This window comes from Mobula birostris, chromosome 20, assembly GCF_030028105.1.
Source record: "Mobula birostris isolate sMobBir1 chromosome 20, sMobBir1.hap1, whole genome shotgun sequence".
Classification (NCBI taxonomy): domain Eukaryota; kingdom Metazoa; phylum Chordata; class Chondrichthyes; order Myliobatiformes; family Myliobatidae; genus Mobula; species Mobula birostris.
The window spans coordinates 62,946,810-62,963,098 of NC_092389.1; the positions used below are offsets into that span (position 1 = coordinate 62,946,810).

A 16,289-nucleotide genomic window follows, 5' to 3' on the forward strand; every position below is an offset into this window, starting at 1 on the left:
ATCCTTCTCTTTGCAATAGTCTCCGATAAAACCAAGGTATACTTAAACACTGGCAACACAATTAACATTTCAGAATAGATGTCACCTTGTTGCTAAGAAAGGTTATTTTGCCCTTTGCAATGAGTTTTTTTTTGCTCAGACCTTAACTCATGCCTTGCTTATCACTGAGTTTGACTGCCCCAATTTTTTCCTGGGTGGACATTGTTCTTTCATTTTGTCTGAAAGAACATCAGCGATTTCACACTGGAGAGAAGCCCAGTTCAGCTGCTCAGACCGTGGGAAGGGGTTCAGACACTTATTCAGTCTGAGGAAACATCAGTGAGTTCGCACTGGGGAGAAGCTGTTCACCTGTTCAGACTGAGGGAAGGGATTCAGACCCTCATCCAGTCAAAGGAAACATCAGCGAGTTTGCACTGGAGAGAGGCCATACACCTGTTCTATCTGTCGGGAGGCATTCATTCAATCATCCCACCTACTGACACACCAGTCAGATCACACTGGGGAGAGGCTGTTCACCTGATCTGAATGTTTCAGAGATGGCCACATATTTGCCAATTTGTAGCTGAATTTCAAGATCGTCCATTTTATTTTTATGCTCCGTGCATTCATATGTAAGGGGTTTCTTCTTTTATGTTACTGAGTAGGCTAATTACAATGATTCTTTTTTATGTTATAATTGAAGTGGCTTCTCTGTTATATTATCTGCTGAGAAAGTCCACCCGCTAGCAGTTTGGTTGGATAATGTTATTGATAAGAGGATGTTACGAACCAATTGGGATAGATGTTATTCTTTCTGTGTGTCTGTAAGTTATTGTGATGCGCGGGTTTTTGGGCAGAAGGCGCGAGAGAGAGAGCGAGGATGGACAAGGTGCTGTGAGTCGGCTAACGGTGTCGGACCCCGATCAGGAGTCCGACGTCCGTGGTGTTCGGCGAGGAGAGGAGAGGAGATGGAGACGGACTCGTGTGGAGCGTCTGGTCGACCACCGTTGTTGATCCCAGGCGGCAGGTCGAGGTGGTCTGAGGGGATCACGGGGTGAAGAAGGAGGGTCCTGAGCTCCAACTGTTTGTGCACGAAGAGATAGCACTTTGATACGTGTGGCGCCTTTTATTTTCCTTTTATATTTTATTCTCTATTAATTATATAATTCCAATAATATCTATAAACTGTAATTCATTTAATTGTATCTGGTGTATTGTCTGTTATTTGGGTGGGGTGGGGTACATCACACAGTATCCACACAAACTAATTACCCAGTTTGGCGGCCGAGGGCTGTTTCCCTGGACGACAGCGAGCTGAGCGACCCTGAGGCTTGCCGGGGGCTAGACAAATATTACACTTTCAGTCCAGTATTTGTTGCTTTCTGTTTTAACTGCACCATGTCATTATTGCCCTTCAACTCATCTACCCTGTGGTTATGCCTCATCTCCTGCCCGTTCTTTCGATTATCTCTGTTGCACGCTATCTTTGATTTATTTCTGTTTTCCCCTATCGCTCTGTTCCCACACCCCTACAACATTAGTTTGAACCTTCTCTAACAGCCTATTAAAGGTTGCCCACATGGACATTGGACCTCTTTGGGTTCAGGTGTAACCCGTTCTTTTTGTACAGGTCGGATCTCCCCCAGAAGAGGCCCCAATGATCCAGGAATCTGAAGCCCTGCCCCCTACACCAGTCTCTCAGCCACACATTAATACGCCTGATCATCCTATTCTTTTTTTTTTTTTTTAATTTCAAAATTCTTTATTACAAATGTCGGTGCTATACAATATTTACAAACCCAGTGAATAACACATTTACTACACTACAAACAGACAATACATGTTAAACCAGTATATTGCCATCCTCATCAATGATGGCATTTACACCCCGCAGAGCCCAACGGTCCCGGAACATCTCGACGGTCGCCGTGGACTGTGCGTATTCCTTTTCAATGTTCACCCGGGCTCGAACATACCCCCTAAACATAGCCAGGCAGTCCACCCGGGGAGAACCTCCTGCCACCCTTTTCCAGGAGCCACGGATGGCAATTTTCGCCAGCCCCAGGAGCAAGTTGACAAGGACATCCTCATCCCTCTGTGCCCCCCTCCTTACTGGATGACCATATATGAATAGGGTGGGACTGAAATGCAACCAGAAGGCGAGAAGCAGCCCACGCAAATACGCGAAAAGGGGCTGCAGCCTCACACACTCCACGTACATATGGTACACGGTCTCCTCCAGCCCGCAGAAGTGACACGCGGCTGGGAGATCCGTGTACAAACTAAAGAACTTATTGCAGGGCACCGCTTTATGCAGCACCCTCCAGCCGAGATCCCCAAGGTGCATGGGAAGGACTCCCTTGTAGAGGGACTTCCACTGGGGACCCCCCTCACCTCCAGGTGGAAAGACCGACCGCCATGGCGTGTCGGGACGGTGGACAAATGCTAGGAAGTGGAGGGTGTGGAGCAGCAGCCCATAAAGGTACCTCCTGCCTGCATCCCTGAATGGGATTGTGGGTGTTGATGAAAGACGGCTCAAGTTGTGTGGATTCGTCTCTCTGGTAAGGCTGCGGGGCCTGGGCCCGACGAGCAGCTCAGCCCGAGTCGTTCCACACACCTGAGCCGCACTGACATCCGTTGAGACAGGGCAAGGGTCGGCCAGGACCCCGCCCTCTGCCAGAGGAGGGGATTCCCGGCCTGAGGCAACCATGTTCCAGACTCTCAGTAGGTCCTGATAGAAGCCGGGCAGCCTCTGCAAAGCAGCACGGCTGACGCCCGCCGGTGGTAGCTGCATATCTTCGGCAAGACAGCAGCCCCTCCGGAGGAAGAAAGTCGCCAACACGTGCCACCTGGGAGGGTGCTCGGCGTACAGGAATCTCTGCAGCGTCCTGAGGCGGAGAGCCGCCAGTCGTGTGCGTACACACACCAGCGACTGTCCGCCCTCTCCTTCTGGGAGACTCAGAACCGCTGCAGAGACCCAGTGCTTCCTGTTTCCCCAGAAGAAGTCCACTAGCTTCCTCTGCATTCTTGCGACAAAAGGGGCGGGGGGGCCAAGGTGACCATCCGGTACCACAACATGGAGGCCACCAGCTGGTTTATGACCACCACCCTGCCTCGATAGGAAAGCACCCTGAGAAGGCCTGACCAGCGCCCTAGCCGGGCCATGACCTTTGTCTCCAGGTCCTGCCAGTTCGCCAGCCAGGTCTCCCCAGAAGGACTCAGGTAGACTCCCAGATAGAGAAGACGTCTGGTGCTCCACTCAAAAGCTCTCATCTCCTCCGGCAGGGAGTCCACCTGCCACTGGCCTACTAAGAGTCCGGAACATTTCGCCCAGTTGATCCTGGCGGAGGATGCCGCCGAGAAAACATCTTGGCACTCGCGCATCCTCCGCAGGTCACAGGGGTCTGTCATCATGAGGAGTACGTCATCGGCGTAGGCCGAGACCTATTCTTGCGCTCGCTAGCAGGTGGCACAGGCAGCAATCCTGAGATTACTACACCAGAGGTCCTGCATTTGAGCTTCCTACCTAACTCCCTGAATTCTCTCTTCAGGACCTCTTCCCTTTTTCTACCCGTGCCATTGGTACCAAGACTTCTGGCTGTTCACCCTCTCCCTTCAGAATACTCTGCACTCGATCCGAGACATCCTGTACCCTGGCACCTGGGATGGAACACACCATGCGGGTATCTCTATGAGGCTGCCAGAACCTCCTGTCTGTTCCCCTCACTATGGGATCCCCTACTGACAACCGCATTTCACATCTTCCTCTTTCTCTTCTGCACCACGGAACCAGGCTCAGTGCCAGAGACCCGATCGCCATGTTCGTCCTGTCAGGTCATCCCCTCAATCGTATTCATAACGAGAAAAATATTACGGAGGGGTAAGGCCACAGGGGACACCTCCACTACCTGAGCTCTCTCCTTCGCTCTCCTGACCGTCACCCTCTTATCTAACTCCTGCAGCCTCGGGGTGACTGACTCCCTGTAGCTCCGCTCCATCCCCTGTTCACTCTCTCCAATAAGCTGTAGGTCATCGAGCCGCAGCTCCAGATCCCTAACACGGTCTCTAAGGAGCTGTATCTCGGTGTACCCCGTGTAGATGAGGCCATCAGGGAGACGGACAGTGAATGTAGGTCAGGGTAGGAGACAGCCGGAGAGACTACATTTGCTGACACCGACAGTATCATCCCCAGGGTACTGAAAGCCTGTACGAGCCTGCTGTCTGGTATTTTGGTGCACCCTGACAATCTGAGACCGAGTCAGGAAAAGATGTGGAATAATTCCTGCCTTGGTCCCTTACCCAGTATGGTAATTATCTGAACTTAATGAGGACAATCACTACAGACCAATTGCCCTCACATCTCATATGATGAAGGTGATGCAGAGGCTGGTCCAGACTTCCTCGGACCCTCTACAGTTTCCCTACCAACCTCATGAGGGAGCAGATGATACCATCATCTCCCTGTTGCAGCGAGCTCACTCCCACCGGGATGATGCTGGTGGGATTGTGAGAGTCACTGTTTTTGATTTCTTTAATGCCTTCAATACAATCCAGCCACGTTGTCTGAGCAAGGATGGGCGTAGACAAATTCACTATCTCCTGGATTACTGCCTTCCTGACAGACAGACCCCAGTTTGTACCGCTGGGTGGTTCTGTGGTGAGTGGCACTGGAGCACCACAAGGGACTGTCCCGTCTCCGTTTCTGTTCACACTGAACACCTCAGACTTTCAGTGCAACTCTGAGTCTGGCCACTTAAAGATGTTCTCTGATGGCTCTGCCGTAGTTGGGTGCATCAGAGATGGGCAGGACTCGGGGTACAGAGGGCTGGTTTAACAGGATTGTGGAATAGTGAGGGAAGAATCAACTGCTCCTGAACGTGGTCAAAACCAGGGAAATGGTGATAGATTTTAGGAGGAAGAGGACTGTGATGAGTCCTGGGTACATTCTGGGAGAAGAAGTTGCGATGGCGGAGGAGGACAACGACCTGGGTGTTCGCCTCGGCTAGAGACATGACTGGAAAACCAACACCAAGGCTGTTTAAAAGAAGGGGATGAGCAGACTCTATTTTCTAATGAAGCCCAGATCCTTGAACACGTGAGGCAGGATGTGGCAGATCTTTTACCAGTCTGTTGTAGTGAGTGCAGTCTTCTTCGCTGCTTTACGTTGGGAAAGACTAAATAAACTCATCAGAAAGGTTGGATCCATCCTTGGCCACAACCCCGACTCTTTCGAGTGAATGTTGGAGTGGATGTCACTGATCAAACTGTTATCGATTATGGACAACCGGAACATCCTCTCCATGACCTACTGAATAGGCAGCAAAGCCCCCGACCCCTTTTGAACAAACTCACTCAGCTCCGCCCTCACAAGGATCGTAACAAAAATCTTCTGCGACAGGTGAACACACATCACAGTTCAATAGTCCCTGCATTGTTGTTTTGTACATTATTATTGCACACTGATACAGTGTTATTGTGTATATTATTATTCTGTACTTTATTTTCAGTAAAGTCAGCCCGCTGCTTGCTGTGCTTTTAGATGTTGCTGCAGAAACGAATGAATTTCCCACTCGGAATCAATAGAGTATTTATTATTATTATTATTCTCCAGCCCTTTATCTCTCAACAATCAACTTCCCAGCTCTTCACTTCACTCCTCCCCCTCTCCCGGTTTACCCTATCACCTCACCTGCCCCACATTCTGACTCCCTCCCTTCCTTTCCAGTGCTGAAGAAGGGTCTGGATCTGAAACGCCGACTGTTCACTTCTCTCCATAGTTGCTGTCTTCCTCCCTGACTTTCCTCCAGCATTTTCCGTCTGTTGTTTTGGATTTCGGCATCTGCAGATTTTCTTCCGTTTGCTCACACGCGCATGCGCAGAGGTATGAGGTAAGCCCAAATATCGCGCATGCGCTCCGTGGTCGAGAGGCTCACAAAGACCGGCCGCAGGTAGGAGGGGTCTCCGGTGGGGAATTAATCAGCGGCGTCTGAAACGTGATTGACTGGCTATTACTGTGAGCTCCTGGCGCACTGGTCCTGCACCCCAGCACAGTCCCGGTCCGTTCCCTCTTTCTCAGCCCCACGATCCGTACCCAGTGCCGCCAGGCTTTCGGCTGATGAGCGCTGGGCCGCCGCCGTTTCTGTAGCGCATGCGCATCGCTTTATTGTTCGGTGGCTGACAGTTAGGTTTCTCGATCGTGGGGCCTTCTGGGTAAAGAGGCAGCCATGGATGATGCTACCAAGCGTTGTTCCCGTACAGTCGAAGGAAATGGGAGCGAATGTATCTCCCAAACACTGCCGTGTTTCAGCTATGTAAATCCGAGGATTAGTAACTCGGAACAAAAATATAGTTCCCAGTTAATCTCGGTTGAAGAGTTTACCTTCCAGTCAGTGAGAATGTCAATTAGAGCTGTATGGAAATAAAACCTTCCGTCAGATTTAGTTCTCTCCGAGTAAATAACGATATGAAACACCTTTGCCTCGATGACAAGTGACTTGTGGCTTTTATATCACAAAAGTGCCGCAGTCCAATGAGAATAGCCACTGCCCTCCACTTTATATTAATTGGCATTGCCATCGATGGGTTCCTCACTGTCAATCAGCTGGTGGGAGGCGATCCAAATAATTAGTAAATCTCCAAGATCATACATGTGGAAACAAATTCTCTTTGTAGTGTTGTGGAGCATGACCAGAACTTGAAATAATACCAAATGACCGAGACATATTGAGCCAAGTTTTAGGTTGACTGAAGTCAGAAATAGCCCATTCTCACACAGACAGGAATACAGTCAGAGAATTTGATGGTCACTCAGAATGTCTGATCTGTGCCTTGTTAGAAGATGATTGCGTATAGAAATAGAAATCTACAATATATTACAGGCCCTTCGGCCCACAGTGTTGTGTCATCCATGTAACCTATTCTAGAAACTGCTTTGGATTTCCCAACCACGTTGCACTCTGATTTTCTGAGCTCCATGTACATATCTCTCAAAAGACTCTATGGTATCTGCCTCTACCATCATCGCTGGCAGTGCATCCCATGCACCTACCACTGTCTGTGTGAAAAACCTACCTCTGACATCCCCTTTGACCCTACTTCCAAGCACCTTAAAACTATGCCCCTCGTGTTTGCCAATTCAGCCTTAGGAAAAATGTCTCTGGCTATCCACACGATCAATGCCTTTCATCATCTTTTGCACATCTGTCAGCTCACCTTTCATCTTCCGTCGCTCCAAAGTTCACTCAAACTATTCTCATAAGGCATGTTCTCCATTCCATGTAACATCCTTGTAAATCTCCTCTGCAGTCTTTCCATAGTATCCACATCCGTCCTGTAATGAGGTAACTGTACTGTGTGGGTTTTAAGAAAGTCTTATATAGCTGTAACATTACCTTACCGATCTTGAACTCAGTTCCATGGTTGATGAAGGCCTTCTTCACAACAATGTCAATCAGCACTGCAGCTTTGAGTGTAAAACTGACATGGACCACAAGATGTCACTGATCCACCACATTGTCAATAGTCCCAACATAATATTGTATTCTGTCTTCAAATGTGATGTACCGAAATAAACCACAGCACACTTATCTGGGCTGAACTCCATCTGCCAGTTCTGCATCCTATCTGCATCCTGCTGTAACCTCTGGAGAACTGTCCAGACTCTTCACAACACCCTCAACTTTTGTGTCATCAGCACCCTTCTCCTTCCTCATCAAGATCATTTATAAACATCACAAAGAGAAGGAGTCTCAGAACACATCCCTGCAGAACACCACTGGTCACCGTCCTCCATGCAGTATACAAACCATCTACAGCCACCGTTGGCTTCTGTGGGCAAGCCAATTCTGGATCCACAAAGCAAGGTCTACTTGGATCCTTGCCTCGTTACTTTCTGAATGAGCCTCACATGAGGAATCTTATCAAAAGTCTCATGAAAGCCATGTACACAACATCCAGTGCTCTACCTTCATCAGTGTGTTTGTTACATCCTCAAAGAATTCAATCAGGTTTGTAAGGCATGATCTGCCCTAGACAGAGCCATGCTGACTATCCCACATCAGATTATGCTTCTCCAAATGCTCATAAATCCTGCCTCTCAGGAGCTTCTCCAACAACTTGCCCTGCACTGAAGTAAGAACCACTGGTCTGTAATTTTCTGGCTGATCTCTACTCCCTTTTTTAAAAAGGGAACAGTGTCTTCTAATCCTCTGGTACTTTTCCTCTCCCTATTGATATGCAAAGATCATCGCCAGAGGCGCAGCAATTTCCTCCCTCACTTCCCACAGTATCCTGGGGTTGAGTACCCCCAACTTGTGTTGAAGTTGGTAAAATTGTGATGCCAGGATATCATATAGAAACATGTAAAATTATGGAAGGAATAGATAAGACAGAAGCAGGAAAGTTGTTCCCACTGGTAGATGAGACTAGAACTGGAGGGCATTGCCTCAAGATTTGGGGGAAGTTGGGATGGAGATGAGGAGGAACTGCTTTTCCCAGAGAGTGGTGAATCTGCAGATTTCTCTGCCCAATGAAGGAGTGGAGGCTACCTCAGTAAATATATTTAAGACAAGATTGGATAGATTTTTGCGTAGTTGGGGAATTAAGGGTTATGGGGAAAAGGCAGGTCAGTGGAGATGAGTCCATGGCCAGATCAACCATGATCTTATTCAATGGCAGATCAGGCTCAAAGGGCCAGATGGCCGACTCCTGCTCCTATTTCTTATGTTCTCAACACAGACTGAAATCTCTCCTGAAATATTGTCCTTCACCATTGATGTCTTTTGCAAATATTTTTACAGGTTTAAAATGGCAGAACACTTGTGTATGGGAATCTCAAACACAACAACAAATCAGTTTTGCTGTCTGGATATTTAAGGAGCGACCAAATTTATTCTTTGCAACACCAGCACATCTGGTGTTGATTCTTGGAGGTGAAGAAATATCTCATCCCACCTGGTAATGTATTCTGTCTCTGAGATGAAGTTTTCTGTTTTTACTCTGTGAAATTCACTGGAACCAGGAGCTGGGAACACTCCAGCATATGTTCACTGGAGATCAGTTCTTCAACTGCATCAATCGTACAAGGCATTCAAACATCTGACTTTCTGAATTGCCAGAGAATTGTTCGCAGTAGATATCATTCTCCTTCTCTCAGTGTGGAAAGAGATTCACTCACAGGCTACCCGCAGACACGCCAGTGAGTTCACAGTGGGGAAAGGCCATTCACCCGCTCTGTGTGAGGGAGGGGAACCACTCAGTCATCCAGTCTGAAGATACGTCAGCAAGTTCACACCATAGTGAGATGCTCCACCTGTTCTGCAAGCGGGAAGCCATTCTGTTATTGATGCTAAAGGTATATCAGAAAATTCACCAGTGAGAGGACATTGACCTGCTCGGACGGTGGGAAGGCATTCACACACTCAACCACGCCACAGTGACACCAGCGAGTTCACACTGGGCAGAAATCATTCGCCTGCTCTGAATGTGGGGAAGGATTCACTCAATCATCTCAACTGAATGAACACCAGCTCGTTCACACGGAAAAGATGCCGATCACCTGCTCAGACTGTGGGAAGGGATTCACTCAATCGTCCACACTACATAGGCACCAGCGAGTTCACACTGGGAAGAGGCCATTCACCTGCTCAGACTGTGGGAAGGGATTCATTCAGTCAAACGACTTGCTACAACATCAGTTAGTTCACACTGGGGAGAGACCATTCACCTGCTCAGACTGTGGGAAGCGATTCAATCAGCGTTCTCAACTCCAGACACACCAGCGACTTCACACTGGGGAGAGGCCATTCATCTGCTCAGACTGTGGGAAGGGATTCATTCGCTTTTCTGCACTACAGAGTCATCGGCGAGTTCACACTAAGGAGAGGCTATTCACCTGCTCAGACTGTGGGAAGGGATTCACTCACTCGTCCAATCGACAGAGACACCAGCGAGTTCACACTGGGGAAAAGCCGTTCACTTGCTCTGAATGTGGGAAGGGATTTGCTCGGTCATCTGAACTGAAGGTACATCAGCGAGTTCACACTGGGGAGAAGCCATTCAGCTGCTCTGAATGTGGGAAAGGATTCATTCATTCATCTCAGCTCTTGAAACACCAGCAAATTCACACTGGTGTGAAACCATTCATCTGCTCTGAATGTGGGAAGGGATTCACCGATTCAGCTCATCTGAAAGAACATCAGTTTGTTCACACTGCGGAGAGACCGTTCACCTGCTCAGACTGTGGGAAAGGATTCATTTGGCATTCTCACCTGCTGACACACCAGTTAGATCACACTGGGGAGAAACCATTCACATGCTCTGAATGTGGGAAGGGATTCACTTGGCAATGTCAACTGAAGGAACATCAGCAAGTCCACACTGGGGAGAAGCCATTCACTTGCTCTGAATGTAGAAAGGTATTTTCTCGGTCATCTCAACTGAAGATACATCAGCGAGTTCACACTGGGGAGAGGCCATTCAGCTGCTCTGAATGTGGGAAAGGATTCATTTCTTCATCTCAGCTCTTGAAACACCAGCGAATTCACACTGGGGAGAAACCATTCATCTGCTCACAATGTGGGAAGGGATTCACCTATTCAAGTCAGCTGAAAGAACATCAGTTTGTTCACACTGCGGAGAGGCCGTTCACCTGCTCAGACTGTGGGAAAGGATTCATTCGGCATTCTCAACTACTGACACACCAGTTAGATCACACTGGGGAGAAACCATTCATCTGCCCTGAATGTGGGATGGGATTCACCCATTCAGCTCAACTGAAGGAACATCAGCGACTTCACACCGGGGAATGGCCACTCACTTGCTCAGTTTGTGGGAAGGGATTCACTCGGTCATCTCAACTGAAGGTGCATCAGCGATTCCACACTGGGGAGAAACCTTTCAGCTGCTCTGAATGTGGTAAGGGATTCACTCGGTCATGTCAACCGAAGCTACATCAGCGAGTTCACACTGGGGAGAAACCATTCAGCTGCTCTGAATGTGGGAAAAGATTCACTGGGTCATCTCAACTGAAGGTACATCAGCGAGTTCACACTGGGGAGAGGCCATTCACGTGTTCTGAATGTGGGAAGGGATTCATTGAGTCATCTCAACTCAAGAAACATCAGTTTGTTCACACTCAGGAGAGGCCATTCAGATGCTCTGAATGTGGGAAGGGTTTTGCTCGGTCATTTCAACTGAAGGTACATCAGCGAGAACACACTGGGGAGAGACCATTCAGCTGCTCTGAATGTGGGAAGGGATTCACTCTGTCATCCAAACTTGTGAGCCACTACCGAATTCACACGAGGGAGAAACTCCTCACCTGCTCAGATTGTGGGAAGGAATTCACTCGGTTGTCTGAGTTTAAAATACATCAGCGAATTCACACTGGGGGGTGCCACTCACCTGTTCTGAATGTGGGAAAGGATTCACTTAGACAACTCAATTAAGACTATAAGATATAGGAGCAGAAGTAGGCCATTCGGCCTTTCAAGTCTGCTCCACCATTCAGTCATGGGCTGATCCAATTCTTTCCAGTCATCCCCACTCCCCTGCCTTCTCCCCATACCCTTTGATGCCCTGGCTAATCAAGAACCTATCTCTCTCTGCCTTATATGCGCCAAATGACTTGGCCTCCACAGTTGATTGTGGCAACAAATTCCACAAATTTACCACCGTCTGAGAAAAGTAAGTTCTCCTCATCTCCGTTCTAAATGGATGTCCTCCAATCCTGAAGTTGTGCCCTCTTGTCATAGACTCCCCTCCCATGGAGAATAACTTTCCCATATCTAATCTGTTCAGAGCTTTTAACATTCAGAATGTTTCAATGAGATTCCCCTTCCGACCACTGTTCTCCTGAACTCCGGGGAATACAGCCCAAGAGAAGACAGATGCTTCTCGTATGGTAACTCTTTCATTCCTGGAATCATTCTTATGAATCTTCTCTGAACCCCCTGCAATGTCAGTATATCCATTCTAAAATAAGGAACCCAAAACTGCTCACAATACTCCAAGTGTGGTCTCACGAGTGCCTTATAGAGCCTCAACATCACATCCCTGCTCTTATATTCTGTACCTCGAGAAATGAATGCCACCATTGCATTCACCTTCTTCACCACCGACTCAGCCTGGAGGTTAACCTTTAGGGTATCCTGCACAAGGACTTCCAAGTTTCTTTCCAGCTCTGCATTTTCAATTCTCTCCCAATCTAAGTAATTGTCTGCCTGTTTATTTCTTTCACCAATATGCATGACCATACACTTTCCAACATTGTATTTGGCCCATTCCCTGAAACTATCTAAATCTCTCTGCCAGCACTCTGTTTCCTCAGCACTACCTGCTCGTCCACTTACCTTTGTATCATCGGCAAATTTTTCCACAAATCCATTAATCCAACAGTCCGAGTCATTGATATACATCGTAAAAAGCAGTGGTCTCAACACCGCCTACAGTGGAACTCCAGTGGTAACCGGCAGCCAGCCAGAATAGGATCCCTTTATTCCCACTCTGTTTTCTGTTGATCAGCCAATGCTCCAACCATGGTAGTAAATTCCCTCTAATTCCATGAGATTTATCTTGCTAAGCAGCCACATGTGCAGCACCTTTCAAAGGCCCCTGAAAATCCAAGTATACCACATCTACTACATCCCCTTTGTCTACCCAACTTGTAATTTCCTCAAAGAATTGCAGTAGGTTAGTAAGGCAGGATTTTCCTTTCAGGAAACCACGCAGGCTTTGGCCTATCTTGTCATGTGCCTCCCGGTACTCCGTAATCTCATCCATAACAATCGATTCCAGCAACTTCCCAACCACTGAAGTCAGGCTTTCAGGTCTGTAGTTTCTTTTCTGCTGCCCCCCACCCTTCTTAAATAGCGGAGTAACATTTGTAATTTTCCGGTCATCAGGTACTATGCCAGAATCTATCGATTCTTGAAAGATCTTTAGTAATGCCTACGAAATCTCTCCAGCTATTTCCTTCAGAACTTGAAGGTGCATTCCATCAGGTCCAGGAGATTTATCCACCCTCAGACCTTTAACCTTCCTGAGCACCTTCTCAGCTGTAACTTTCACTGCATGTGCTTCACTCTCCTGACACTCTTGAATGTCCGATATTCAGTACTGCAGATGTCTTCCACCGTGAAGAATCATGCAAAATACGCATTCAGTTCCTCTGCCATCCCTATCTCCCATCACAACATCGCCCGTATCATTTTCTATTGGTCGTATATCTATTCTCAACTCTCTTTTACCCAGTGGCAGCCATCCTTTAGCCAAGTTTCAGGTTTGGCCACAACGTCATATTGCTAATCTAGCTGAATTTCAAGACCATCCACTTTATTTCTTATGCTGCGAGCACTCAAATACAGCTCTGTGTGGTGCCCCCTCTCCAAACCTGTCTTGCTGCGTTTTGGAGGACAGGAACCCCTGAACTTGCCGGAAGGTCTGAGGAATGGAAATTAAACTTAACTGAGAAGATGCTGGGACATGAAAATGCATTTTGGACTGATGAGGCTGATGTTTGTTACTCCAGGATTACTTACAACACTATTGGAGTGACCAAGGATACCCCTTTCTGAGAGAGGTCTCGCCCGTCATCCGGTATTGAATGAACTCTGCACGTATACACAGGGGAGAAACTGTACAACTGCTCAGACTGCGGGAAGGAATTCACTCAGTCATCTCAACTGAATGAAATCAGCGAGTTCACACTGGGTAGAAGCCGTTCACCTGTTCCAACTGGGAATGAATTCACACTTTCATCTCGCCTGTCTGCACACCAGACTGTTTTCAGCAGTGAGAGGACGTTGTCCTGCTCAGACTGTGGGAAGGCATTCACACACTCATCCACACTGCAGAGACAGTGGTGGGTTCACACTATGGTGAGGGTGGTCACCTGATCTGAATGTGGGATGGGTTTCAATCAGTCACTCATCCTTGTGTCACCCTGCCGGGCTTTGACCCATCATTAATCGAAGAGATCAGAAGTTTGAGAGGACACAATTCACTCAAGTTCGACAATTGAGCATTAAAGGCAGTGGTTTCAGGGCAGGTTATTTTTGAGCTTTCACCAGTGGCCAGTCAACAGTCAGGATTGATTAACAAGAAGATGCCAACGTTAGGCAACAGCAAATGGAGTGGCCGATGCTGGACTGGGCAGAGTTGGAGTGGAGACTTTGAGGCTTTACCTCTTTGAGGGTTCAGTCAGGACAGCCTTCGCACAGAGAAGGCAACATTATACTGGAGGTGGAAGTTTTTTTGCCCCCTTCCTCACATTTGCTCAGTTAGAACAGTCAAGGTGCCAGGCAGGATAGTGGAAAGCTCCTCTTGCGGGATGTGGGAAGGCAGGAGACCCTCCTGTGTCCCTGATAACTACACCTGTGAGAAGGGCATCCAGCTTCAGCTCCGAACAATCCACATTAACGAGTGGGATCTGGAAGTGGATGAACTCCAGGTCATTCGGGAGGCTGGAGGGGTGATAGGTCGGACATATAGAGATGTAGTTGTAACCAGGCTGCACACCACAGGAAACTGAGTGACAGTTGCGAAGTGGAAAAGGGTGGGGGGACAGCAAGTGCAGTGTACCCCTGTGTCCATCCCCCTGAACAACACATATATCACTTTGGTCACAGTTACAGATGGTAGGATAACCTGGCAAAGGAAGGTCACAGCAGGAGGGTCTCTGGCACTTAGTCTGGCTCTGAGACTGAGAAGGGGAGGGTGGAGAAGAGGCGAGCTGTGGTCATTGGTGAATCATTAGCTAAGGGAACTTACTGGATGTTCTGTTGGCGAGAATGAGATTCCAGGATGGTATGTAGCTTCCTGTGTGCTCCAGGTCTGGGTTATCTCCGGCCGAGCACTCAGCTTTGCTCAGGAGGGTGAACAGTGAAGGTCGTGATCCATATCATTGGTACCCATATGGGCTGGTAGAGTAACGAGGTTCTGCAGGAAGTGAGGTGCTAAGTTAAAGGGCAGCTCGCCCAGGGCTGTGACCACAGGTCCGTTATCTGTGCCACATGCCAAGAATAGGAAGATTATACAGTTTAACATGTGTCTAAGGATTTGGTGCAGGAGGGAGGGCATAATGTTATTGGATCATTTGAGCCCGCAAGGATTACTGTATGTACAGGAGTTTGCATTGGGGTAGAGGGGACATGGTTGCTGGAAGGTGAAGTGGGCGGACAGGTCTCTCTCTCTCTCTCAGACACACACAAACATATGCAGTGGAGTGTGAGGGAGGGGACTGGGGAGGGATAAGGGGAATGAGGAGGATGGTGTTAGGGCTCATTCACAAAGTCTCAGACTCACCCAACCGTCCCCCTCTGGAATTGGTCCCATTCCCTACCCCAGGCTGGGGGTGAGCATTGAGTTGCCTTGCCAACAAGAAACTGAATTGTTGATAGCATCTGGTTAACATCAGTAATAAATTTAAGTTGAACTTGAACATTGAAACGTATTGTTTTTAAAACTTGTACTGATGAGAAATAATCTCTGTGAAGGTCCAGGAGTGGAAAATCAACCGGTGTTCAGCTCCATTGCTCTATGCCAGACAAGAACCTCTATCTGAGTCTGTCCCATCTGTCTGTGCTTGACATGCCTCCCTCTAAAGTTTCCTTCTGCTGTACCTGTCCCAGTGTCTTTTATTTTCCTTCACAACCTCATTCTCCTGCCTGCACCCTTTAACCTTTGATGACTTTACTAATCAATGTATGTTTTATCCAAACAGGATGACTTGGCCTCTGAGCCGTCCGTGGCAATGAATTTCACAGGTCCCTCATCTGTCTAAATGCATGCTCTCTGGTATTTGACATTGTGACCCAGAAGATTAAAAGTGGCAGTTATCTACTCTATCGAGATCTTTCGTTATCTGATCAACTTCTATCAGGTCACCCTGAGCTCCTCCACTCCAGAGAAAACAGCCCAAGTTTATCCGAACTCTCCTTACACAGTAGGTTAGGATTCCAATCCACACAACATCCTGGTGAACCTGTTCTGCAATCTCCTCATTGCTGCCCCAAACACCAGTGGCGTAGTGGACTTAAACTAAGTAAATAGTGAATTGTTGATTAATAAGGGTGTCAAAGGTGACTGGTAGAAGGCAGCAGCGTGGGGTTCAGAGGGGACATCCAATAGCCGCGATCGAATGGTGGAGAAGACTCAATGGACGGAATGGGTATTTCAGTTTCTACTGAATTGATGTATAGTGTTGAGATGCGAAGTGGTGGGGAGTAAGGTGCGGGTGCAGGTAAGAGTGAGTGTCCAGGTAGGAGATGGTGTTAAGCACCTTTTCACCATGTCTGGTAACGAACAACAAT

The 16,289-nt window shown here is 48.0% G+C and overlaps 1 protein-coding gene across 1 annotated transcript; it reads left to right on the plus strand.

Annotated features, from left to right (window-relative positions):
• Positions 1-5,898: 5,898 nt before the first annotated feature.
• LOC140185260 (uncharacterized) lies at positions 5,899-15,418 on the plus strand. The gene is made up of 2 exons (XM_072238651.1): positions 5,899-5,927; positions 8,778-15,418. Exon 2 carries the CDS (start codon positions 9,525-9,527, stop codon positions 11,424-11,426), a length of 1,902 nt encoding a protein of 633 aa, XP_072094752.1. The 5' UTR covers positions 5,899-5,927; positions 8,778-9,524; the 3' UTR covers positions 11,427-15,418.
• The last annotated feature ends 871 nt before the right edge of the window (positions 15,419-16,289 follow it).

Excerpts from the sequence above, each read along its gene's own strand:
- LOC140185260 (XM_072238651.1), top strand. The coding sequence starts at position 9,525 with ATGCCGATCACCTGCTCAGACTGTGGGAAGGGATTCACTCAATCGTCC.